The sequence below is a fragment of the Gallus gallus genome, chromosome 23 (assembly GCF_016699485.2).
Source record: "Gallus gallus isolate bGalGal1 chromosome 23, bGalGal1.mat.broiler.GRCg7b, whole genome shotgun sequence".
NCBI classification, from domain to species: Eukaryota; Metazoa; Chordata; class Aves; order Galliformes; family Phasianidae; genus Gallus; species Gallus gallus.
The window spans coordinates 594006-617837 of record NC_052554.1 but is presented as its reverse complement, the minus strand read 5'-3'; the positions used below and the strand labels follow the sequence as shown (position 1 = coordinate 617837).

The 23832-nt window shown below is 52.9% G+C and overlaps 3 protein-coding genes and 1 long non-coding RNA gene across 10 annotated transcripts; 3 read left to right on the top strand and 1 right to left on the bottom strand.

The window, feature by feature from the left end:
- The first annotated feature begins 557 nt into the window (after window positions 1-557).
- ZNF593 (zinc finger protein 593) lies at window positions 558-1761 on the top strand. The gene is made up of 3 exons (NM_001006307.2): window positions 558-771; window positions 1195-1257; window positions 1370-1761. The coding sequence occupies exons 1-3, from the start codon at window positions 575-577 to the stop codon at window positions 1509-1511; spliced, it is 402 nt and encodes a 133-aa protein (NP_001006307.1). The 5' UTR covers window positions 558-574; the 3' UTR covers window positions 1512-1761.
- Window positions 1762-2210: 449 nt separating this feature from the next.
- On the bottom strand, window positions 2211-3782 carry LOC107055003. The gene is made up of 2 exons (XR_001469894.4): window positions 3311-3782; window positions 2211-2956 (listed from the first exon to the last, which is right to left on the bottom strand). It is a non-coding gene; the product is annotated as an uncharacterized LOC107055003 (long non-coding RNA).
- Window positions 3783-3936: 154 nt separating this feature from the next.
- On the top strand, window positions 3937-10160 carry CNKSR1 (connector enhancer of kinase suppressor of Ras 1). Of its 4 annotated transcripts, none has more exons than XM_040651946.2 (21): window positions 3937-3997; window positions 4313-4470; window positions 5108-5298; window positions 5377-5461; window positions 5653-5694; window positions 5779-6045; window positions 6122-6181; window positions 6548-6616; window positions 6810-6929; window positions 7045-7124; window positions 7452-7564; window positions 7641-7786; window positions 7952-7982; window positions 8075-8247; window positions 8328-8401; window positions 8504-8575; window positions 8657-8730; window positions 8896-8960; window positions 9035-9137; window positions 9407-9588; window positions 9665-10160. In XM_040651946.2, the coding sequence occupies exons 1-21, from the start codon at window positions 3946-3948 to the stop codon at window positions 9863-9865; spliced, it is 2358 nt and encodes a 785-aa protein (XP_040507880.1). In that variant the 5' UTR covers window positions 3937-3945; the 3' UTR covers window positions 9866-10160. The 4 variants fall into 4 exon arrangements, with proteins under 4 accessions (XP_040507880.1, XP_040507881.1, XP_024998929.2 ...); XM_040651947.2 differs by having other exon boundaries at window positions 4310-4470; window positions 7452-7534; XM_025143161.3 differs by having other exon boundaries at window positions 4310-4470.
- A 541-nt stretch (window positions 10161-10701) lies between these two features.
- CEP85 (centrosomal protein 85) lies at window positions 10702-23783 on the top strand. Of its 4 annotated transcripts, XM_417697.8 has the most exons (14): window positions 10702-10756; window positions 10976-11046; window positions 11589-11741; window positions 14902-15626; window positions 16263-16396; window positions 17292-17409; window positions 17756-17941; window positions 18304-18456; window positions 18791-18945; window positions 19456-19576; window positions 20032-20082; window positions 20168-20275; window positions 20934-21162; window positions 21429-23783. In XM_417697.8, exons 2-14 carry the CDS (start codon window positions 10992-10994, stop codon window positions 21590-21592), a joined length of 2352 nt encoding a protein of 783 aa, XP_417697.3. In that variant the 5' UTR covers window positions 10702-10756; window positions 10976-10991; the 3' UTR covers window positions 21593-23783. The 4 variants fall into 4 exon arrangements, with proteins under 4 accessions (XP_417697.3, XP_015153051.2, XP_004947728.2 ...); XM_015297565.4 differs by lacking the exons at window positions 10702-10756; window positions 10976-11046; window positions 11589-11741 and adding an exon at window positions 13568-14086; XM_004947671.5 differs by lacking the exons at window positions 10702-10756; window positions 10976-11046; window positions 11589-11741 and adding an exon at window positions 14307-14383.
- The last annotated feature ends 49 nt before the right edge of the window (window positions 23784-23832 follow it).

Sequence of the window (23832 nt, the reverse complement as noted above, 5' to 3'; positions counted from 1 at the left end):
AGGAGGATCCCAGGGTGCCCCCAGAACACACTGGGTGGCACTTGGAAGATTCAAGGGCATACTGAGAGGACACTGAAGCACCCCGGATGACAATGATGAGAACTGAGAGAACTCCAGTACGGCACAGAGCACACTGGGGGCCTTGGAAGCCCACTAGGGTGCAATGAGAAGCTTCTAGATTGCCCTGCAGAATGATGAGGAGCTGTGTGAGCACTACAGGGTGCCCCCTAGAGTACGATGGGTGATTCTCCAATTCCTCTAAGGCACACTGGGAAGCCTCTGGTACAGCAACGAGCGCTTCACCACGCTCCTACTTCCGCTTTCCTGCGCGCATGCGTAGTACGACGCGGAGGACCTCTGACCATAGTCTGGCAGCGCAGAGCGGCCAAGGAACGAGAAAGGCGACTACCGCGTGACCAGGGAGAGAGGGAGAGGCGATGGGGCGGGGACATGCAAATCTACCTCTGCTCCGCACCAATCAGCTGCACACGGGAGCCACAGGAGGCGTGGCCCAGTCGCCGGGGCGGAGCCCTGGCCTTCCGCGCCTGCGCAGTGCTCCCTTTCCTCGGCTGCCATGTCGCCGCGCAGCAGCCGCCGCACAGGCGCGCACCGGGCGCACTCGCTGGCCCGGCAGGCGAAAACAAAGCGGCGACGTCGGGATCTGGATGAGATCCACGCGGATCTGGAGCCCGGCCGGGCTGCCCGGCTGCTGCGCCAGGAGCCCGACCCCGATCTGCCGGGCTGCGCCCAGTTCTACTGCCTGCACTGCGCGTGCGTGGGAGGGGGGTCGTGGTCTGGAAGGGTCTTCTGGGGCGAGTGGGGGCGTAGTGGGGAGAGAGAGGTGGTCATGGGAGGGATGGGGTCCCTGGAGAGGAGGTGTGGGGGTCCTGATGGGGAGGCTGGGAGTCCTGGGGAGGAGTTCTTAGGGGGAGGGTCCTGGCCTGCGGGGAAAGGGGTCTCGGCGGGTCCTGGATTAGGGGGAGATCTGGTGGGGGAGGAGGGATTCCCGGTGTGGAGTGGGGTTCTGGCTGGAGAGGGATCTGGGTCTGGGGAAGCTCTGCCTTCTGAGCACTGATCCTGGGCTCCGGTGGGACCTCGACCCTGGGGGTGCTGGTCCTGGAGGTGAAGGATTCCCAAGTGCACACAGGCTCTCCATACTTCCCCTGAATGGCCTCTTGCCCTTCTCTCCCCCAGGCGCTACTTTGTGGACCTGACAAGCATGAAAGAGCACTTCAGATCCAAGGTGCACAAGAAGAGGTAATACGGGGGTGCTGAGTGAAGCTGTGCCCAGCCCCGTACCCAGTATAAGAAGGGCAGTGGCGATGCTGAGCCCGTCCACGTGCTTCCCACCCATCTCTGCCCCCCACAGGCTGAAGCAGCTGAGTGAGGAGCCCTATACACAGGAGGAGGCAGAGCGTGCTGCTGGGATGGGCTCCTACATCCCCCCAAAGAAGGTCCATGTGCAGACCCAGCCCCTGGATGAAGTCGTTGAAATGGAGGCATCCAGCTGAGCGTCCCTGCACAGGGTCCCTTTGCCAATGTGCTGCTGAAAGGACTCTTTGTTCAGCTCTTTGCCAGGTGCTAATGAGAAGAAGCAGCCAGCATGCTCCTGGGTGCCCTGGCTGTGTTCCTATTCCTGGATGCAAGAACGGGTAGCGCCATGCTGTGCAGTGTTGTGCTTGCCTCTTTGCTTTCAGAGAGGTATTAGGTGCCTCTGCTGGAGTCAGAGGTTGCATTGCCATTAAAATATGTCAACCAAAACACCAGTGTTGGAGCTCTCTGGGGCAGGATGGCAAAGTCCCTTTGTTCTTCCCTCCTAGGGGGGGAGGGATCCCCACCCACTGGGGGTTATGCTCTTGAATTAAGTCTTCATCAAGCACTTGAGTTTATTGTAAGCAGCTCGCTGTGGGGCTGGCTCTCTTGGGCCTTGAAGAGGACATGCTAGTGTTCCCCCCAGCAGGTACACTTCTAGGCTTATAGAAAATCAATGGCATGGAGTTTTGGTCTGGTGAAACTCTGCAAGTGAGGGGCTGGGGCTGTGATGTGGCCCCCTCATTGCATCCCCCCCACCTGCTTCTGCTGATCGCATGGCATTGTGTGCCTGTGCTGCTGCTGGTGGCAGTACCAGTACTGCTGTGTTCCTGCACTGAGCCACCCGTCAGGGGTTTTTCCTCCCTGCTGCTTAGCAGCATGACGACAACACAGCTTTGTTCAGAGGGAAAGGATTTATTTCCATGCACACTGCCTGGATTTGTTCCCCCCTGCCTTCAGAGATCAAAGCAACCAAATTCAGCTGTCAGCGTCCAACTCTGCCGGGGGGAGCAGCTCCGCTCTCCGCTCAGAGTCAATGAGCGTGGAGAAGGGGAAAGCTGTGGTTGCACTTGGGAAGGAGGCAGCCCCGTGTGCACACATTTCAGAGGCTGTTCCTGGTCCCAGTGCTGTATTACCTAACGCTGCTCAGAGCTGACCTCCTTTCTGCCTCAAACGGGGGGGTGGACGTTGCACTCGGCTCCTTCATCTGCTCTTCTATCCTCTGGTCTCGTGCCCAGTCCTGGGGCTTTGGTGGGGCCTGGGGCTGCACTGGTGGCCCTGGGCCCTGCTCACTGCATCCCTTCATGTTGTTGGGGGCTTGAGTCAACTTTGTGTCCCGTTCTGGTGGCATCCCGGCTCCCAAGACAGAGATAGGTGTATGTTCTCCAGCTCCAAGGCATGGATGGGCAGGATGGAGCAGTGGCGTAGGTTGGCTGGGGGGAGCCATGGCACCATCCCAAGGCCTAGATGAGCACCTGGGGACCATCTCTGTGGCCCATCAGGGCTGTGGGGGGACCTTGGGGGGCCCAGCCATCCTCCGGGCACTGTAGAGGGAGAGGCAGAGCCCAGCAGCCGCCAGCAGCAAGGCCATGGGGGGCAGTGCCCGCTCCCTGGGCTCAGCCCCCCGCCCTGCTGCCAGCTGCATCTGGAGGAGATAAAGAAGGCGGCAATGGCAGACCCCAGCCCCAAAACCCCAGCAGGGGGGTTACATGGCCTGAGCACCCACATTGCACCCAGCTGGCACCCGATGTGCCATTTGGGTGACCCCATCACCCCTCACAGCCTGCTTGGGGCCGGGATAGGACCGAGTGCAGCCCCAAGGCCTGTCGGCCACATGGATAGGATTGCAGGGTCCCCCTGAGCTCCACAGCCTTGCAGGCAGGGCCCTGGGCTCCCCGTGAGGCAGGATAGGGCCGAGCACGGCTCTGTGGCCTTCAGGCCACATGGGCAGGATCTTGGGGTCCCCTTGAGCCCCTTCCCAGCCCCATGAGCCCCTTACCTGGAGCAGGCGGAAATAGCCCGGGGTCAGGCGGCGGGGGCGGATGATCATGGTGCGGAGGGAAGCAGCAGGGTTAGACCCACGGCCCCTCCGCACACGGCCAGCACGGCGCGGCTGTCAGCAGCAATCAGCGCCCGCTGCTCCCCCAAGCGCACACAGCGCGGCGGGGGGGCACGGAGGCGGTTCAGGGGGGAACCAGGGCGGGTTTGTGGCTTGGAGAAAACACGGTTGGAGGTGAGGCAGCACCTCACCTCCATTTCCCCATTGCAAAGGAATCGTGCTTGGGGGGGGGGGACTCCAAAATCCCTTATCAGTATGGCTGCATCGGTGTTGTGAGTTGTGCCAGGCCTCAGCTCTGGTGCAGGGGGAGTCACAGCTCAGGAGGGGCGAGTGGAGGACGGAGTTCCCAGCAGTGAGCGCTGTCCCCATGAGGAGTTTTGATGGCTGCATGTCACTGTCTGCAGCATGAGTCACGGGGGTGCGGCGCAGCGCCTCGCCCCACAGAGCCGTACTGGGAGGGAGGGAGGGAGGAGAGGAGGCAGGAAGCTGTGGTGAGCAGCACTCAGGTGCACCAATGGGGCTGCCCTCACCTGGCGCAGGTGAGCAGCGACGAGGGCGGTTCCAGCCCCGCCGCCATGGAGCCTGTGGGCGCCTGGGGCCCTGCACAGACTGCGGCCTGGCTGCGAGGTGAGAGCCCCCCACCGCAAGACCCCCATCCAGGGAGGACCTCAGCCCTCGGGCAGGAGGGTTGTGTCCCTGCTTTGGGGGCAACGCTGTGATGGCGGTGGGAGCCCATTCCCTAGCCTTCACTCTTCCTTTTCCCAAAACCCTTCCCAAAGTGAAAGAGGTGAGGGCTGTGAGCACGGTACTGGCTGAGGCCTGGTGTGCTCGTTGCACGGCCGGAACTAGGTGTCACCCTCCAATGGGGGGGGGTCATCCGAGCCAGGGGACAGCAGATGGGTGTCAGGGTCTCCCCCTCACCGTGTGCCTGGCTCTCAGCAGGGCTGGACGCAGCCGTGCAGGGGTATCCCTTTGAGGAGTGGGGTCTGGCAAGCACTGAGCTACTGAGGCTATCAGAGGGAGCTCTGGAGGCGCTGGGAGTATGGCGTGTGGGACACCAGGAGCTGCTGCTGGAGGCCGTGGAGCAGCTCCGAGCCCTGGTGAGCAACGCTGCAATGGGTGGTGGGGTCTGGGATGGATGAGGGGGGGACATAGAGACAGCGTGGGCTGGATGGAAGGGGGACATCAGGTTAATGTGGGCTGCAAGGAGAGGGGACATGGGGACACTCTGGGATAGACAGATTGAAGGGGGACATGGAGACAGCTGGGCTGGGTGGGACATGGAGGGTTACCCAGGGCTGGATAGAGCAGGGGGACATGGGGACATCCTGGGCTGGTTGGAGTTTGAGGAGGGGAAAAGGAGTCTCAATAGAGTTGGGACATGGGGACACTCTGGGATGGACAGAGGTTGAAGGGGGACGTGGAGATAGCATGGGCTGGATGGAATAGGATATTGGGGTACGCTGGCTGCATGAAGAGGGGGCTACCGGGACACCTGCACTGCATGGATGCTGAGGTGACATGGGGACACAGTGGGCTGATTGGAGGAGGGATATAGGGATACCTGGACTAGATAGGACATGGGGGGTTACCTAGAGCTGGATGGAGTAAGGAACAAGGGGACACTCTGGGCTGGATGGAGGGGGGGACATTGAGATTGCCCTGAGCTGAACAGGAAAGGCTGTGGGGGAATCTTGGCCACCCCTGGCCACTGTCCTGGCCACGTCCTCACTGCAGGACACAGAGATGGGGAGCACCAGCCTGCGGACATTAACAGAGAGGCTGCGGGAGCTGGCACAGCGCACTGAGACTGTGGTACTGGAGGAGTCACCCCAGGGGGCCACCCCACAGCCACCCCCCATTGCCCTGCTGGCCTGCGTCGTTGACCTGATTGGAGCTGCCAAGAGACTCTTCTCCTGGCTCAACAGGTCCGAGGTGGGCGAGGGGCACCCATGTGTGCTGTGCGCACATCGCCCTGATGCTGAGCTCTCAAACCTCCCCTTCAGGTACCTCTTCTCCACCCTGAATGACTTTTCATCCACTCGGGACATCGTCCTGCTCTGTGCCCGCCTGGTGGAGGTGCTGCAGACGGTGGGTGGCCACACAGCCACACAGCCACGGTGATGGGGACAGTGCAGGGAAGGCAGCCCGGCTATCTCCCATTCCCTAAACCCCTTCTGTGCTGGAAAGGGGGGAGAGATGGGGTGAGGGGGGAGGTGGTGGGGAGGGCTGGAAGAAAGATGCTGATCTGTCTCACTCATCCCTGCTCTTTTTCCTCCCAGGGCTGCTCTACTGCAGAGAGGAATAGCCAGATTCTGCTTATAGTGAGTGCTGAACAAGGAGGGCACTGTGGGCATGGGGATCCCAGCAGTGCTGGGCCCACTCCATCTCCATGTTTTTACCCACAGTGCCAGCACATCATAGGCATCTGCGAGAGCATTGTGGGCTGCAGTCCTCCAGCACTGCTGGACCGCAGGGCCATTCTGCAGCGCGTGGGGCTGGCACTGCCCCGCGTGCCACGTGATAGCCCTCCGGATTCCCCCAGCACCCCCATGCTGCCTTCTGAACTGTGGGGCAGCCCCCCAGCATCCCCCAGCACCCCAGTGCTGCCTCCTGAGCCACCAGGGAGCCCTCCAGAATCCCCCAGCACCCCGATGCTGCCCTACAACCCACTGGTGAGATACCCACTGCCCCGGTGCCCTTCACCCTCCCTCATCCCCCCTCACTCACACCTCCCCCACTACCCTGCAGGGTCTGGAGATCACCTCCACCAGCTCCTGCCTGCACTTTGTGTCCATGACCAACTCGGAGGTGAGCTGGGGCCTCTCCCCCTCTTGTCTGTCACTGTCCCCTGCTGCCACCTTGTCCCGCCTTTTACCCTTGGCCATTTGGGACACTTCAGCCTGTCAGGCTGGGTCCTGGGAGCTTCTTAGGGCCTTGTGACACCCTCCCGTCCCCAGACTGCTGTGTGTGGCTGAGTCTGGGCAACTCATGCCATGAGTGGCTGCAGCTCATCCCACCATCCCCCACCCCCACCCCTGGACCCTTCGGGCTGCCCGGCGCCAGGTTCAGCCCCTGGGTTAATGGTTAACCCTACTCTCTCCGAGCCACCCCGCCCCCAAATCTTCCCAGCCGGGAAAGCTCCATAAAGCTCCCTGCTGCCTGTATCTGCCCCAGGCCCTGGCTGTGCACGGGGGTCGCATCCTGCCCGGGGACGAGATCGTGCAGGTCAATGAGCAAGTGGTGGTGAGTTGGGGATGGGGGCACACGGGGATGTCGGTTTGGCCAGGAGGAACCCCAGTACAGCTGGAGCTGCAGGGTGCTTGCCTCTGGCTGGGAAGGATTTTGGGAATGCAGGAACTCAGAACAGGGAGGATTTGGGGACCGGGAGGGCACACGGGGCCAGGCTGAGCCCCTATTCACCAGGTGCCCTTGGCAGGTGGGTTGGACACACATCAACCTGGTGAAGAAGCTGTCGGAGTCGGCGAGCAGAGTGTCACTTGTGCTGAAGAAGGTGCCCCTCAGCCTGCCTGGCTCCCCCCTGCCCCCCGGCCAGCAGGTGAGCATTCCTAGTGCTCCCAGTGCCAGACTGGGAGACAGCCAGGTGTCAGCCCTATGGGAGGTCATCCCAAAATGTGGCGATGCAAGGTGAAGCACTGAGGCTCCATCCACAGGTGCCAGGTGCCCTTCTGAATGCTGTGGATCTCCCCAAAAGCAGCGAGTACCCCAGCAGCCCCTCATCCCCAGCATCCAGGTGAGCCCCGACCTCGCGTCCCATTGCTGCAGAGCACAGCCTTCGTGCGAGCAGCCCGGGCAGCTGCCAGGAGTCTTAAGCAACACACATACACAAAGAGAAGTGCCTCTGTTTGTAATTAATTCACTTGGTAACGTTTTAATGGGGAGGAAACTATATTTAGAAATGACCCTTCTCCTCTCCCGGAATGGAAAGAAGCACATCGAGCCGTTGGCTCCACAGGCTGAGCTCACTGCCGCTGGGACCTTTTCCGGGTGGGAGCAAAACTGGGAGCCACACAGCCGGGCAGGGGGCACTGTGTGGCTCAGGGTGCCCTTCTCCCCCCAGCACCACTGCCGACGTGGACTCAGGGCCGGACCCCACTACTGACGAGGACGAGCACAGCACAAGCCTGTGCAGGCAGGACGTGGGTGAGCTCCGACCGGCAGCACTCAGCCTCGGTATGGAGGAAGCCGAGGGGAAGGATTCACTTCTCCCCCTGGGACTGGAGGCTGCAGCCTTGCTAACTGTTTACAGGTGCTGGGGAGGACGCCGTGTGGGAGGCCAGCACCCCACCAGGCACCCCAAGCTCACCGTGTGCCCTCCAACCCTGCACTGCAGAGTTCAGCCCCACAGCAGCCTCCAGGGCACAAAGTGCAGAGCCCCGCCAGACCACCGGGGAGGTGAGAGCTGGTGGGAGCAATAGAGCTTTGGGGGGCATCCATGGGGGGCAAGAGAGTTGTTTTCGGGGGCAGCTTGCTGAGCTTGCTGCTGAAGGGTGGGTGAGGTGGGAGCCCCATGGGGCTGTGGGTGCTGCGCTGCTTCACCATTTATCTGTCCCTATCCAGGGCAGCCCTGAGACGGTACGCAGACCCAAAGGTGAGTGGGACACCAGTGTCATCAGGCTGGGGTGAGGCAGGCTGGGGGCTCGTTCCCCCGCCCCACTCCTGAAGCACCCCAAAATGCTGCAGGAGTGGCGACCAGGCTGAGCCGCCGGCGGGTCTCATGCCGGGACCTGGGCCGGGTGGACTGCGATGGCTGGCTCCTGAAGAAGAAAGACCACGTGGGCTTCATGGCCCAGAAGTGGAAGCGCTGCTGGTTTGTGCTGAAGGGCCACACGCTCTACTGGTACAACCACCCCAACGTAAGTGGGGATGCCCTCACACCCTGCCACCGGGCTCTGCTCCGAGGCAGGCAGTGGATGCGGCCGTGTGTCCCCCACAGGATGACAAGGCTGCAGGTCTCATCAACGTGGCCACTTACAACCTGGAGAGCACGAGGGAGCAGAAGAAGAAATAGTGAGTGGGCACTGCAGTGCTGGCAGGGACCCTGCAGAGCAGCAGGTGCTGTGACATGGGGCAGGCAGGACGTGGGCTCAGGGCAGCTTGTGTTCCTCACAGTGTCTTCCAGCTCTCCCACGAGAAGTACAAGCCCTTTGTCTTCGCTGCAGAAACACTGGCAGATTTGAGCATGTGAGTGACGTGGCAGCTTGTAGTGGTCCTGCTGCAGCGGGCTGTCTGTGACCCTCTGTCTGTCTGGCCTTTTTTCCCTAGGTGGGTCAGCCACCTGATTACAGCTAAGACGAAGCATGCTCTGGCCCACCAGCCCATCCCGCACAGGGAGGAAGGTAACATGGGGGAAGGAGATGGGGAACGGGTGGGAGCGTTGGGAATTTTGCCCATGATTTGGGGAAAGTGTGAGAAATGGAGAGGAGGTGCATGGGGATGATGCTCGGTGCTGCTGCTGGGACTGCCCCAGGATCTCTGCTTCCATCCTCCCCCATGGCCTCCAGACTGCTACAGCGAGACAGAAGCTGAGGACCCTGATGATGAATCTCCCCGACACGGCTGTGACTCGGTGAGTGGCCCTAAGGGACAGCCCAGGGTGGGACAGCAGTTCCTTATCTCATCCCCATCCCATCTCTCCTCCAGCCAAAGAAAAGGCTGCAGAACACCCCAGAGAAAGCGCAGCTCTTCCAGACCAGTAGTGAATCCAGCAGCCCGCAGAGCAGCCCTCAGCCCCATTCACCTGTAGGTAGGTGCTGCTAGGCACGAGGGACTCTGTGCCCTGTGCTAAAAGGGGCACATCCCTGTCATCCTGGGTGCATCCTTTAAGCAAATTCAACAGCTGCCCTGTTTTGAAGTGCAGAGGCTAATCTTTGCAGCACTAAGGGGCCATGTTTTAGTGTTTTTGCCCACGTTGATCTCTGGCCCAAACTCCCCTGTGGATGTGGGTCGTAGGTGGGGGTGTCCCAGTAGGGCTTCAGGGTTGCCCTATGTCATGGCATCCATCTCCACGCTCAGAGCCCTGCGAGGAGGACCTTGAGAGCCTGATGTGGTGCCTGAGGCAGGGCGGGGTGTCCCTCATCGGGCGGCAGCGCTTCCTGACGCAGGAGCAGTGCCGTAAGTCCTTCATCCGGCGCAACAAGAACCCCCGCATCAACGAGAAGGTGCACGCAGTGCGGGCCCTGCAGAGCACACTCAAGGTGGGATCCCACTGCCCTTCCCCAGCCCCTGCTCCTGCCCCAGAACACCTCCAAAATGCACCCTTTCCCTCTGCAGGCAAAACTGGCAGAGCTGCAGGCCCTCGAGCAGCTGCTGGATGATGCTGCGCTGACATCCGAGAAGTTCCAGCGCTGGAAAGAAGAGCACCAGGACCTGTACCAGGAGCTGCAGGAGTGGCGGGCACGGCAGCAGGGCCAGGATAGCAGTGGGAGACACAAGGCTGAGCAGAGACCCCCAGCAGAGGCAGCTGAACCCTGACACCCCCAGGACCCCCACAGGAGTCATTCCCCATTGAACTCTCAGCACTGTGGGAGCTCTGCCCGTCCTGGATCGGTGCGTGGGGGCTTGGTGACATTTCAGAAGGCTCAGCCCCCACAGCGGCTTCTGCTGCATCGCCCACAGGGGTGGGACACTGCAGGGACAGACCTGCTTTTTTTCTGAGGACGCTTTACATTGAGGACGGGCTTTCTCCTGGAGGAACGTGTACCCAATGCAGTGCCTCCAGCCAGGCTCTCTTCTGCCACAAATAAATCACTGACAGCTGTGACCTGTGCTTTAGTGTCCCTGCGGTGACATCTGTCCCCGTGCCATGTGCCACCGTGCTCCTGGGGAAGGGAGGAGCTGACAGAGTCCTCCGGCACTGCTGAGCACCCGCGTACCCCAGCACGGCAGGAGCACAGCCGAGGCTGCCAGGCTGCTGGACCCGGAGAGGAGGGGGCCGAAGGGAGGCCCCGTGGCGGTCTGCAGCTCTCACAGGGAGCGGAGGGGCAGCGCGGAGCTCTGCTCGCTGCTGACGGCCACACGGCCCGAGGGAGGGGCGCGAAGCCCTCGCACTTCAGGCCCGGGCTGCCCTCACCTCAGCGCACCTCAACGCGCTGCCGGCACTGCGCACGCGCAAGAAGGCAGCGCCCCGCCCCGCGGTGGCGGCTGCTGACCCTTTTCCTCCACTAAACGCGGGGCGGGGCCAACTTTTCGTCCACCAAACGCGGGGCGGGGCCAACTTTTCGTCCAGCCAATCGGCGCGAACCCGGGGTGGAGCCCCCTCTTCCGATGGGCTGATGGAGAGCGGCGGGGAGGTGCGCCCTGCTGGCTCCGCCCCCCGCCCGGGGCCGTAACGGTCGGTGCGCGCGAGCGGCGCGGCCGAGCCAGGTGAGGGAGGCGGTTGTCCCTCACGCGGTGCTCTCTCTTGGTCCTGTGCGGTGCACTCGGCTTCTTTCCTTACTGCTCCCCTCCTTACGGTTCCCCTCCGCCTTCTCTTCCTTCATCCTGGGCGGTTGCTCCCCCCCTCCTCACCTCAGGGCCCGGCCAGTGGGAGCGGGGTTTGGTTTCCACTGACTTAAAGCACCGTCTGTCCTTGTCGCCCTGCAGTTGTGCAGCAGATAAGATGGCTGCTCTTGAGGAACATCCGGACCTGAGGCTGCAGCACAGCAATCCGTCGGGTAAGGGCTGCCTTCTCTGTAGAGCCACACTGCTGTGGGATCCCTTTTCAGTTCTCTGGGGGATGTGCGACCCTGAGAGGAGGTATTGACCAATAGCTTTATTGAAAGATAACGTCTGTTTCCTATGAAGCAGATGCGTGGCTCAACCATCGTTTGATAGTGGGCCCATTTCTTGAATAATACCTGATCACTTCTTAACAATTAATATAAAGACATATCGTTGCCATTGATAGTATTGCTGTGTGCCATCACTGCTGCCCCTGTTTTAATCCATTTCATAGCACCACCAGACGTATCACTGGAAATGTTTATTGCTTTTGAATTCTGACTTCCATGTAGGATTGATTTTCAATGAAGTAAACATATTTCAATTCCTCATAATTACAAAAGGGATTTATTTAGCAGCAATATAGGAAGTTGAGCAAGCATCTGTTTATTTTCTGCTACAAAGGACAAGTAGGTATGGCTCAGTAAGATACATATGTTAAAAGGCTTTTCAGTCTGTTGGCTAAACACAAACATCAGTGGCTTTCTTTCTCTAGATCCCAGTGCTGCTCAGAAGAGTCATTTCTCAGAGACTGACTGGAAAACACCAATGCTGTCTGTAAAGTTCCAGAGCCGCACCAGTCGCTGCTCCAGCGCGGCCGACAGTGGTGATGTGGGCATAGGGACCTCCTGCTCCGACAGCACAGAAGGTGATTGTCAGCATGTGATCACACAATAACTGTCTAAGGTGTTCTTAAAAGACCCACAAGTGTTAAACAGCCTGATATTACTGAACCCTAGAATGTGCAAGTTGGAGGGAGCAGAATCTAATGAAATCTAGCAACTATTTCAAAACCAATGCCTCACTACACAGATATGCTGCCTAGAACTTAAACTAGTAATTGAGGAAACTGCTGTTTCTCTATGAAATTGTTGACTTTTGACTAATAAGCATTTTAACAGATTGAAAGAGCCATTTTGGTGATTTGATGTTTGATACCTATATATACAAGTGATCTACCAGCAAGACTCTTGTGTGCTTTGTTGCCCAAGGAGGCTGTGGATGCCCCGTCGCTGGAGGCATTCAAGACCAGGCGGGATGTGGCTCTGTGCAGCCTGGTCTGGTGGCTGGTGACCCTGCACAAAGCAGGGGGTTGAAACTAGATGAGCATCATGGTCCCTTTCAACCCAGGCTGCTCTGTGATTCTAGAGATTTAAAATCAGTGTACCTTTGTGTATAAGTCTTATAAGTGTGAAAGCTGCGTGCTTCTCACTGGAGAACAACAGTGGCTTGCACTCAGCTAAAGCCCTGAAGGTGAAATTTCTTATCCTATAGATCTTTTCTACTTTTGTTTTCGTTCATGAAAGTGATATCAAACATTATTGATTCACTGATGCTTGTTCCAGCAGAGAGGAAGTTTGCGTTGTTCTTTAAAACAGTACACTTCATGCTTTTGTACATCTCACAAGCCTTCTACACCTGTACCTTTTGAGCGAGCTATATATATGTGTGAATTGAAATGAAGGCTTTTTTAAATGGTTGTAGAAATATTTGGGATGGCACCAAGTTGGCAGGAAGTGTTGATCTGCTTGAGGGTAGGAAGGCTCTACAGAGAGGTCTAGACAGGCTGATCTAGATGTGGCTGAGGCTGATGGGATGAATTTCAACAGAGTGTGAGGTCCTGCACTTTGGCCACAACAACCCCAGGCAACGCTACAGACTTGAGGCAGAGTGGCTGAAAGACTGTGAAGGAATTGGACCTGGGGGTCTTTGCCAGTGCTCAGCAGAACATGAGCCAAAAGTGTGCCCAGGTGGCCAAGAATGCTGATGGCATCCTGGCTTATATCAGAAATAGCGTTGCCAGCAGGAGCAGGGAAGTGATCATCCCTCTGTACTCAGCACTGCTGAGCCTGCACCTCTAGTACTATGTTCAATATTCGGCCCATCACTACAGGAAAGACACTGAGGAGCAGTTGAGGGAACTGGGATTATATAGTCTGGAGAACAGGAGGCTCAGCAGAGACCTCATTGCTTTCTACAACTGCCTGAAGGGAGACTGTGGTGAGATGGGGGATTGACCTCTACATAACTAGCAATAGGACTAGAGGGAATGGCCTCAAGTTGTGCTGAGGAGATCCAGGTTGGACATAAGGAAATACTTATCTGAAAGAGTGGTCATGCACTGGAACAGGCTGCCCAGGGAGGTGGTAGAGTCACCATCCCTGGAGATGTTCCAGAAACATTTAGATGTGGTACTATGGGACGTGGTTTAGTGGGGAAATATTGGTGGTAGGTGGATGGTTGGACTGGATGATCTTGGAGGTCTTTTCCAGCCTGGGTGATTCTATGATTACTGGAGATATTACTAGAGCACGTGTTTAAGTGTCTCATTTAGCCTCTCTCCGGATAATGAAACATTCAATTGTATGCTGAGGGCAGGGGAGATAGCAACCGTATTTCTTTAGGAAATTGCCCTTCTGAATGTTTGTGGTGCTGTAGTTCCAAGAGCTGAGGCTGACTTGCAGCACTGACAACTGGCTGAGCCGTGCTGACTTTCAAATCAGCTCATCAATTACGTAGAAATGTTGTTGTGATGATCCTCAGTGTGTTCAAGGAACTGACTACAGTGTCCACGTGTGGCACGCTGCTCAGAGGGCTCAAGTTCCTGATAGTGATGTGGGGCTATAAATTCAGAGGCTGTAAAAGGAAATTGCACTGTCTCTTCTCTGTTTGCCAGAGCGGGTGTACTTGTGACTGCTTGGTAGCACAGTGTTCTCTGGGGTTCCTGGACACAGCCAAGGAATGTCTGAAGAGATTTCTTCCCCCACATACCTATCCTGCTCATTCTGGAGGAAAGGGTCTTGTCTTTTATTGCGATAGTTTTGCAGTGCTTTTATGATCATCTTTTCAGAATCTGGTTTCAGTCATACTCAAAGTGTTACCTTTTGTTACTGCTTGTAGCAATGCTTTGAGGTTACAAGTATGTGGCAGGGTGACCTTGCAGTTCTGACCTTGGATTAAAGAAACATCCTATGGAGATGGGCGAGAAAACAGGTTTGTGTATCTGTAAGAAACCTGGCATTAATGTGATATGCAATGTGTTGGGAGGAGGAGAGGGAGCAGGCATTTTGGTGTTTGCCTTTCTCAGCTCATGCTGTTGCTGCATTGAAATTTGAGAGTTGCTAAGAATAACCCTGTATTTCCATGTAGCCAGGTTTGGTGCCCATCTGACAGGATGGGCTCACGTTGGGGTGCTTGCGCTGTATCATTTCCTGTAGCAATAAGGCGACAGCCATTGCTGTAGCCTCTGGAAAAAGTTCCTTTGCTGCTGCGTCCTGGAGGAGTTTGAAGGTCCGCTGCTTGGTGATGTAATGCTCTGCTGTGTGTGAAGCTCATGATGGGCTTAGCAAAGGCTCCAGTTAGGTTTGGGTATGGTTCAGAGTCGCCGAGCTGTGGGATGGGCAGAGCAGGATCAAGGTCTCAGTGTTCAGCTGAGTAAGTTTCAGCCTTTTTATTCAATTTAAAGGGTTTTATTTCTAAAATTATTGGAAGATAATTTATTTTATTTATTGTTTATTTAAGCTTATACTGGAATTGCTAGTATACTAGCTAACTAGAGTCAGTTAAAAATGTATAATGAACTAAACTTGGATTCTCCCTGTAGTTTACTGTGGTAGGAAACTGTCAACCTGCTCCTGCAACTTGTAGTGAGTGGGAGCACAGATGTGCCTTCATCATGCTGCTGTTTGGGGTGGGGGCAAAGAATTGCTTTTTTAGATTCTTAGGAAAATTGCTCAGCAGAATGTGAGGCTGTTCACATCAGAATATTTCCAGGACTGTAACTAAAGTATGGCTTATCTTTTCCCCAGACTTCTGCAGTTCCAGTAACGGTTCCTCATTCCAGCCCATTAAAACCCAAGTGACCATCCCAACAGCCCATGTTATGCCATCCACGTTGGGTGCCTCACCCTCCAAGCTGTGCTCGGCAGGAGAGCAGAGCTGTTTGCAGAGTACTTCCAAAACTGCTGTGCCAGGATCTGCTTCAGAACATGCAGGACTCATGAGAAATGGAGACTTTAATGCTGGGAAGTCATCTCAGCTGCCACACAGGGATCTCTTGCGTCTCTATGGGACTTCAGGGGAAAATGGATTTGAGCAATCCTGGCGTCCTGTTTCTGATCATGTGAGAACAGAAGATACTTGGAAGTTTGACACCCCTGCCATTGAACGCACCCTTAACCAGTCTCTCTTTCTGGATAGTTTGTGTGCTGACCCTCTCCAAAGGTTCCAGAAATTCAGTTCGAGCTCTGGGGCAGCTGAGGCAGGAGGAGACCATTATAAGGTGCTGCCAGAGATCAAGCAAGTTGCAGGGGCTAATGGAGCCTGTGAATCCCAGGACAGAACGTGGCCAGGTGGTAGCAGGCTGATGCCAACAGGACTCCAGACCAACAGTTTCTTTCCAAAACCTATAACATCCCCATCTCGGGCATGGATGCAAGAGACCTGCACGCTGCATCCACACGAGAGGGTCTGTGAGCTCAGTGCTTGGAAACAACAGCTGGACAATGTGCGATTGCAAATAGAGCAAATGCAGGTAGGGAGCACATTGTATGTGTGAGTTTAAAACCCGTCCTTTCTTTTTACTCATGAATTATTGTTTTGGACTTGTGAAGTGAGGGGAGAAATATCTTCTCCTTTTCCCTATCTTACACAAAAAGTAATTTTCTGAACACCCTGTTTTTACAACATGTGATGTCACAAGTATCATTTGCTGCTTGCTTTGAGCAGCACTGCATTGTGTTAAAACACTGCACAATAGTTCATTCAGATGCAAAGGTGAAATATGCCATCAACCAGAACATGTCAGTTTTCACAAGTTCTTAGCAGTTTGTAGAACAATTCTATTCTGTATCTGTTAGGAAACAGATCTTCTCAGAAGATGTGTTAAACTGCAGCTTGTTTTTAGGAGGGGAACTGCTTATTGCCTTTTGCTAGCTCTACCCTAACAGAGACAGATTGTTTCCAGTGAGCAAGCACAGTGATCTAAAATTATTTGTTAATCTCCAGTTGCTCTTGGGTGAAGTTGCTTGTTCTTGGACATCAACAGAGACTGAAATAGCTATGTCCTGGCATGCAGATGAGCACACTCTGTGCAAAATAGCTCTAGCAATGTTGCAATTACCTCTGTGGAGCATAAACCTCTCCCTCCTTATTTTGTCTCCTCTTTCAGTTACAAAATGGAAGTGCCTGCCACCATCCCTCCATGTATTCTCCTTCACTACCTACACCCGACCCAGCCCAGTGGATCAATATCCTGAACTCCCATGAAAACCTACTCAAGGAGAAAGAGCTCCTCATTGACAGGTGAGAGCTTCATACTGACAGTGGGTTTAAGGGCTCCAGTGTATTTCCTTTTGGGAAGGGACAGTTTTGAAAATACAAAGGAGAGCTTATATCTGAGTCTGTTTTACCTGAATGGGCTTTCTTTATTTTCCTGCAAGGAAGAACATACTGACCTTTGAAAACAGACGTTTTGTTCTGTTGGCTTTTTCCAACGTGCTCCCCTCCCCTTCATCTTGAAAATGAGACAGTGATCCTAAAGAGTTCAAATAAACCAATTTCAATTACAGTTTTCTGTGTTTTGTAATGGATAAATATTTTTGTTTAAATCACAGTTATCTAAATGTGAAAACTACTGCATCTGTGCATGAGGACTTTCTGGAAGCTCTTGAGGATCTTACTGTTAAATTTGTTGGTTGTTTCTGTGAGTTTAGACTGACAAAGAACACTTCTAATAGATAATGCTAGTGGACTGTAAGCTTTTTGAAGAAGTTCTAAAGAAAGCTGCCTTCAGCATTTGAACTCTAAATATCCTTTCTGCTTGCTCATCTTGAGTTCTCTGATGTCTGTTTTACTCATAAACTCTGCAGTCAAGCTGGATCCTCCAGAACATGCAAGGCTTGTGTGTTTTATGTATAACCATTCCTGTGGGGGTGGGGCATGGAATTTTTTGAGGGGAAGTGAGAGAAGAAAAGTTTATGCAAATTGTGGAAAGGTCAAAATGAGCAGCTTTCACATTACCTCTGTGCAGCCCGGTTCTGAGTTGTAGAGTTGTCTTTCCACTGTGCTTGTCGTTGTATCAAGCATTAGTTAGAGTTGCTGTGGCATTGTTTGTGGTGTTGCTCTCCACTGCCATTAAAAAAAAAGGGATATATTTGAGAACAGTACTTTACCTGTTTCTGTTTTTGTTTGTTTACAGGCAAAGGCAGCACATATCCCAGTTAGAGCAGAAGGTCCGGGAAAGTGAACTGCAGGTTCACAGTGCCCTGCTTGGCTGTCCAGCACCCTGTGGAGACGTCTACATGCTGAGAATGCAGGTGCTGCTGGCTGTCAGCAGGAAATATGTATTGAAACCACTAGCCCTACCACTCCTCATTAGTTGTTTTCCAAGGAGGAGGGCTGTGCAGAGTAAAATTATCCCATGTGTGGTCCTTATTATGTCATCTCTGAGAGCTTCTGACTCTTGAGATCTCAAGCCCTGAAGTGCAGGGTTTGCTTAGAAGCTGTGCTTTTGATGCAAGTACCTGCTAGCTCTGACGAGTGCAGTGTATAAGATGGGCTGAACGATGGTTGGGAATTAAAAGAACACAACTCTGAGCCAACTCATCTGTTAGTAACTCTTAGCTCTGGTGGACAGAATTCACAGGCTGTCTGTGTTTGTAGGAGCTGCAACGAGAGAACACGTTTCTCCGAGCACAGTTCACGGAGAAGACTGAATCTCTCAGTAAGGAGAAGATTGAATTGGAAAGAAAACTGGCTGCTGCAGAGGTGGATGCAAAGCTGATCCGGGAGACGCTGAAGGAAAATATGCAGAAATATGCAGAGGATTTAAAGAAGCAGGAAGAAAGGGTATGCTCCCATTGCTCTGGAGATGGGAAGATGTCTTGACTTTGAAAAGTCAAAAGTCAGTGTAGTGAGGTGAATGAAAGTTTTTAATTCAGCTATGCATTGTACGTATATTCTGATCTCCTCAAAGAGTACTTTGGCCTTACAAGGAAAAATCCTTCCTCCTGCAGCTACAAGTATTTCAGTACTTTTAAGTAGAGGAGAAGCCTGTCATTAGCTAAATGAGCAGAAATACTGCTGAAGTAAGGTGGTCTTGCATTTTGGTGTTGAGTGCTGAACAAACAGATTAATGAGTGGGCATACAGATGACTGAAGAATGGACAAGAAATAATATAAACTAATCTCATATATAACCATCCCTGCAGGTAAAGGGAAGAGACAAACACATTAATAATCTTAAAAAGAAATGCCAGAAGGAATCTGAACAAAACAGAGAGAGGCAGCAGAGAATCGAGACCCTGGAACGATACCTGGCTGATCTTCCAACTCTTGAGGACCACCAGAAGCAGAGTCAGAAGGTAAAACATTCTCTAAGTAATGATGATAGCTCTTCAAATGGTTGTTCAGGTGGCTTTTCTGCAGCTGCAAATAAACCCTTATGTAGCTGCCCAGGTAATGTTACAGCCCTCCCTTTTTTGGGAAGGGATGTTCTGGTCTATAGCTGAAGGGGGGACACATACGTAATAAAAATCTGTATTGCAAGGGTAGTTAATTGGAAAATGTTGCACGTGTGATTTGATTTAAATTCCTGGGAGATCTCTAGTGTTGTGATTGTCAGCTAAAAGGTATTATTATATTAATATTATTAATATATTTATAATTATTAATTATTATTAATATTATATATTACAGCTAAAGGAATCTGAACTGAAGAGTACTACTCTGCAAGAAACAGTGCTGGCACTAGAAACAGAGCTTGGAGATGTACGGGCTGCATTCAGAGAGCAAGAGATGCAGCTAGAAACCCAAAAACATAAAGAACTGGAACTTCTTTCTACTGTGCGCAGGTAAAAAATACAGAGTATTAGATCTAATCTTCACTTTAGGACTGAAGTAATAGCTGCATGAGAACAGTGATGATTTAGGACATCTGCTGTCCCACCTCAGAACTGGGTTGCCATGAGTTTGTGAAGATTATGTGACCACTCATCAAAGCACTGTTCAAATTCTGTAAGCCAAGAGTAGAAGGTGGAAAAATATCAAAGTAACAGGAAGAAAAATGGCTTCCCTTGTCGTCCTGAATTTTTTCTTTCTTTCTTCTGGTTATTGGCCTTAACCATAATTCCTTGCAAAATACATCTTTGTGGCCTGCAATGTCTGAGCGTCCACCAATATCATGCTCAGGGCTGTGCCCAGGGAATGGGATTCCTTCTCTTGCAGCCCTTGGAGTTTGCAAGCCAGGATGCAAACTGGGAGCACTGACATCTGCTATAAAAATCATTTGCCTCCTCACATGGTCTATTGAGGGAAACGCCCCAAATAAATCTGGTTTTCCCATGGTGTTGTGCTATTTTCAGCTTGCAGGACAAGGTGCAGCAGTGTGTAAAGAATGCAGAGAGAGGGCCTCCTGTACAGGATGGGGAGAAACAGAAAATAGAAAATGACTCTCTGAAGAAGGAATGTGACTGCCTCAGGAAGGTAACAGGCTCTCTCAGCTGGGAACCATACTTTTTTTTTTTTTCTGCTTTCCACTGAATCACACTGGGCACAAAAATAAAATTGAGGATTTCTGCATTTGTAGGTAGTTACAACTGCACTGAAACAGCAGTTCCTGGAATTCTAAACCAAAAGGTTTTAAGAATTGTTCTTGGTGTGATAACCATGGACTCCTAGAGTAATACTGGAGAAAAGCTGCAGAATGTAGAGGAGAGAAGAAAACCACAAGAATGTAACTTTGCTGGTCTGTTTGTAGCTGATATTTCTAATGTGCCTTTTATCAGAGAATCTTAATCTCACTAACGTAGGCAATAATTAAAGTAGTAAGTGGACAGGAACAAGGAAGAGAGGGATTGCTGTCCTAGTGAAGGAGGAATCCTGGTGGTATTGCTGAAATTCTCTGTGGCCCATAGTTACACCTGTGCTTTTGATTCCAGATTGTGGAAAAACAGCAGAAGAAGATGGAGCAGTTGTCTTTGCAAGTGAAGGTGAGAAGGTGGCTGTGGAGGTTCCTAGAAATTAAATTTTCTATAAAGCAAGCTAGACTTACCATTTTCCCCTGGTCTTTTCCAGAACCTGGAAGAACAGGTGGCCCAGGAAGAAGGAACAAGCCAAGCTCTGAAAGAGGAGGCACTGAGAAGGGAAAATGTGCTGCAGCAGCTCCGGACTGCAGTGAAAGAGGTCAGAGCAGCATAGAGTACCTAAGCATAACAGTTGAATGAACAGCAGGTTGTGGTTTTTAGCAGGGCTTCTAATTTGCAGTCAGCAGCACAATCAGTCCTGCTTGCTGCCAGTCACTTGCCCAGTCAGTTCTCCGAAAGGAGCTCTTCTGTTCAAAAAGGGGAGGGGAGAGGCAGTTTCTGCTTCAGGAACTTCAAATGAGGCTGTGGATTGTGTTGGAGAACACCAAGCTGGCCAGTTGGGGGCAGCAAGGCAGTCAAACACAACTGCAGTCCTGGCTGAAGGGCAGGACTGCACCTTTGTCTCAAGCCTAAGGAACCTAAGCACAGTGGTAGCCCTTGAGGGAGGAGGTGGCTAGCGTGGGGATGAGAGGGTGGTGCACGTTTCCTGGAAACTTTCTTGTTTTGTCACACCTTCTCAGGGATGGCACAGCATCACGGAGTGCTTCCTGTCAGCCAGGAAAGCAGACTGCTCATACCCTGTAGGGCTGACACTTGCTCACTCTCTCACTCTCATCTGGAGAGTCTGGAGGGCTTTATATATAGACCTGCTCCTCCTGTCATTGGTGCTCCCATCATCATTGAACAATTGTGTTAAGTTGCCTTGAAGTGTTCTTGTTCTGTACCAAGTGACCACTCATCTGCTGCCACTTGTTCAGCTTTCAGTGCAGAACCAGGATCTCATTGAGAAGAACCTGACCATTCAGGAACGGCTCCGGCAGGCAGAGCTGACAGCTCAGCCCCTGCCTGCTGAGACTGCCCGCCTTGCCCAGGAGTTGCACTGTGAGCTGGCCAGCTGCCTGCAGGATTTGCAGTCCGTCTACAGCATTGTCACTCAGAGGGCTCAGGGCAAGGATCCTAATCTCTCCCTGCTTCTGGGCATTCGCTGTAAGTATGCAGAGTGATGGCACAGCAAACTCTTTGTTACGTGTGCTGCAGTAGAATTAAATACCTCACGTATAGTTTAGAAGATTATTATCTTCCTGAACCTTCTTACTGCAGTAAGCAAGCTTTAAGAGTGCATGCAGTAACAGCCACATGTTAGTAATATGTGTATTGCAAATATGCATTGATTCTTCTGTCTCACTTGCAAATGCATGGGACTGTTGGTCAGAAGTGCATACCTGAGGTAACTCCTTTCTCTGATTCCACAGCTGTACAGTACTCAGCTAAGGAGAAGGACGACTTGCTGAGCCCCGATGTGCTTGCAAAAAAGCTGGTGGAGGTAAAACAGCTTCACAAAGAGGTGGAAGACTTAAGGACAGCAATATCTGACAGATATGCCCAGGATATGGGAGACAACTGCATCACTCAGTGAGGAGAGTTCTCCCTCCAAAGTAAGACAGTAGATGAAGACTTGAAACTCTCAGGAGACTAGAACTCCTACAACTGAAAATCTATTCAGCACTTTACCATCCCAATGCTTGGGTACAAATGTGTGGCTTATCCAGGAGAAACTGGGGGTTGTTGCCAGAAGTGTTTATCTGCTGACTGGCTAACTGGAATCATTCAGGGCTTCAGTGTCGGGCTTTGCAGTAGCTTTAATCTTATGGAATGTGTTTTTCATTGTCTTTGGAGCTGGTGTACTCTCTCACTCTGGGAGGTGAATTCTGAATAGCCTCCTAGGCATGTCAGACACTGAACATGCAGATGTGACAATTAGAACCAACACTAAAAGAAAACGTATGCCCTGGTCTTTCTGATAAATTCTCTGTGTAGATCTTGTGCAACTTATAAGAGTGGAGTACTATCAGAGCGTTCAGGGGGTATCTGTGGATTTTGTAGGCAAGCAGATGCAGATTATGCTACCATTGATTACATCATGGTGCTACAGGCTTGTCAGATGCTATGTGTGCATTTCTGGCTTGGATGCTTGTGTAGCCATTCATGCACCAGGACCTGCTTTGCTCAGGTAAACGCGACCAGAGTCTTTTAGTAGCCAACAGGAATTGGGGAATAAAGCAGCACTAACAGAAGACTCAAAATGCTGCCCCTGGATCCTGTTATTGTAGAAGCCTTAAACCTTTATCCCCCTGAAAAAGCACACCGAGTGTGTGTATGATGCATGGTACAGAGGAAATGGATTGATGCTGAAGTGCCTTAATGTGGTACAGAAGCTTCCTGTCCACACACTGCTTTGTGCCTAATGCATCTGCTGGCAGGGTGAGGAATTACTATTTATTGTAGCAGCCTTCAGAGCCATTGCAAACAATCCTGCAGAGCTTTAAATGTACATAACTCTTGCCTGAGCTGCAGGGACCCTCTGCACAGGGGGACCATGCTGTAGGCCTGTTAGCAGAATCCTGCATGGCTCTGCTTGCTGCTTGGTGAGGAGAAAGCCATTCTGGTCCTAAAATGGCAGTAGGATTGTACAGGATCTGAGAGCTCTTCCTGATGCCAGCAAGGCTGTGACCACTCAGGTTTTGTTCTAGTTCTGCCTCTGGTTCTCTGGTTGCTCCCCACTCCTGTGCCAAATAATTGGAATCTAAATTGGTGTGGGATACAGTTTGTTTTGTCACAACTTCCCTAACCTTAGTGGCAACTTTACAGTCCTGAGTGTTGGCTTGAGACAGCACTGTGCTGCCAAGGGTGAAGCTTGTATTGGTTGTCATCTCTTGACTCACAAACCACGAAGTCAGTGGTAAAACAGGGAACATACTGCTGAAACTTCTGCCCCTTCAATTGCTCTTGGTTCATATTGGGGCCGTGAGCCCTAATTTTGAGAGAAACGCTGTTGTTACTTTTCTGTGTTAAGATTTAAGACCAAATCTGTTTTGTTCTTGGAGTTTGGCCCCCACAGGGGCCGGTGGCAACAAGTTGGTTAGTGTGTGATGCCAGCCGGCACAGCACGCAGAGCTTCCAGCATCTGCTGCGTTACGTTTCTGGCGGGCTGTCCCCACTGCTGGTGCCACATCCTGAGCTCACTGTGGGCCAAAGCTTACTGAGGTCCTGGCTGCCGGGAGCTCTGCCATGGGAAGCAGAGCTGCACAGCTGCTCTTCTGCAGGTTGGGATGTGCTGTTGAGCACCAGCCACGTTCTCCTCAGGGCGCAGTGGGAGATGTGACACTGAGATGCAGGGACACGTGTGCTTCCTGCCCATCCAAACCCGGCTGCACAGATGGGATCACGGCAGAACAGCGCAGCTCTGAGGCTGGGTTGGCTGCCCCAGCCCTGCGCTCTCAGTGAGCCCCGGCTTCCGTGTCACCGCTTTGTGTCACCCTGCAGGGAAACGTCCCGTGGTTTTGTCCTATGAAACGACCTCTGGGCGTAACGCAGAGCCCATCTGAGCGGGGAATGTCGGCCCTTCCTTTGAGAGCACCCTGCGCGGGGTGCAGGACCATACCTCACTGATTTGCTTGTTGTGCAGTTCGTATTCGGACTGTTGGCGTTCAGCTTCGTGTTGCGTTTTCCTTCATCGAGTCGAGCACGGGTGTATTTATACGAGCGTTTGTCTTACCCACTTGTTTGTACCGAATATTTTGAGTATAAAATAAAGCTGCTCTGCTCCACTCGTGCAAAGCAGTCCTGTATGGCGGCGCGAAGGGGTTGCGATGGTTC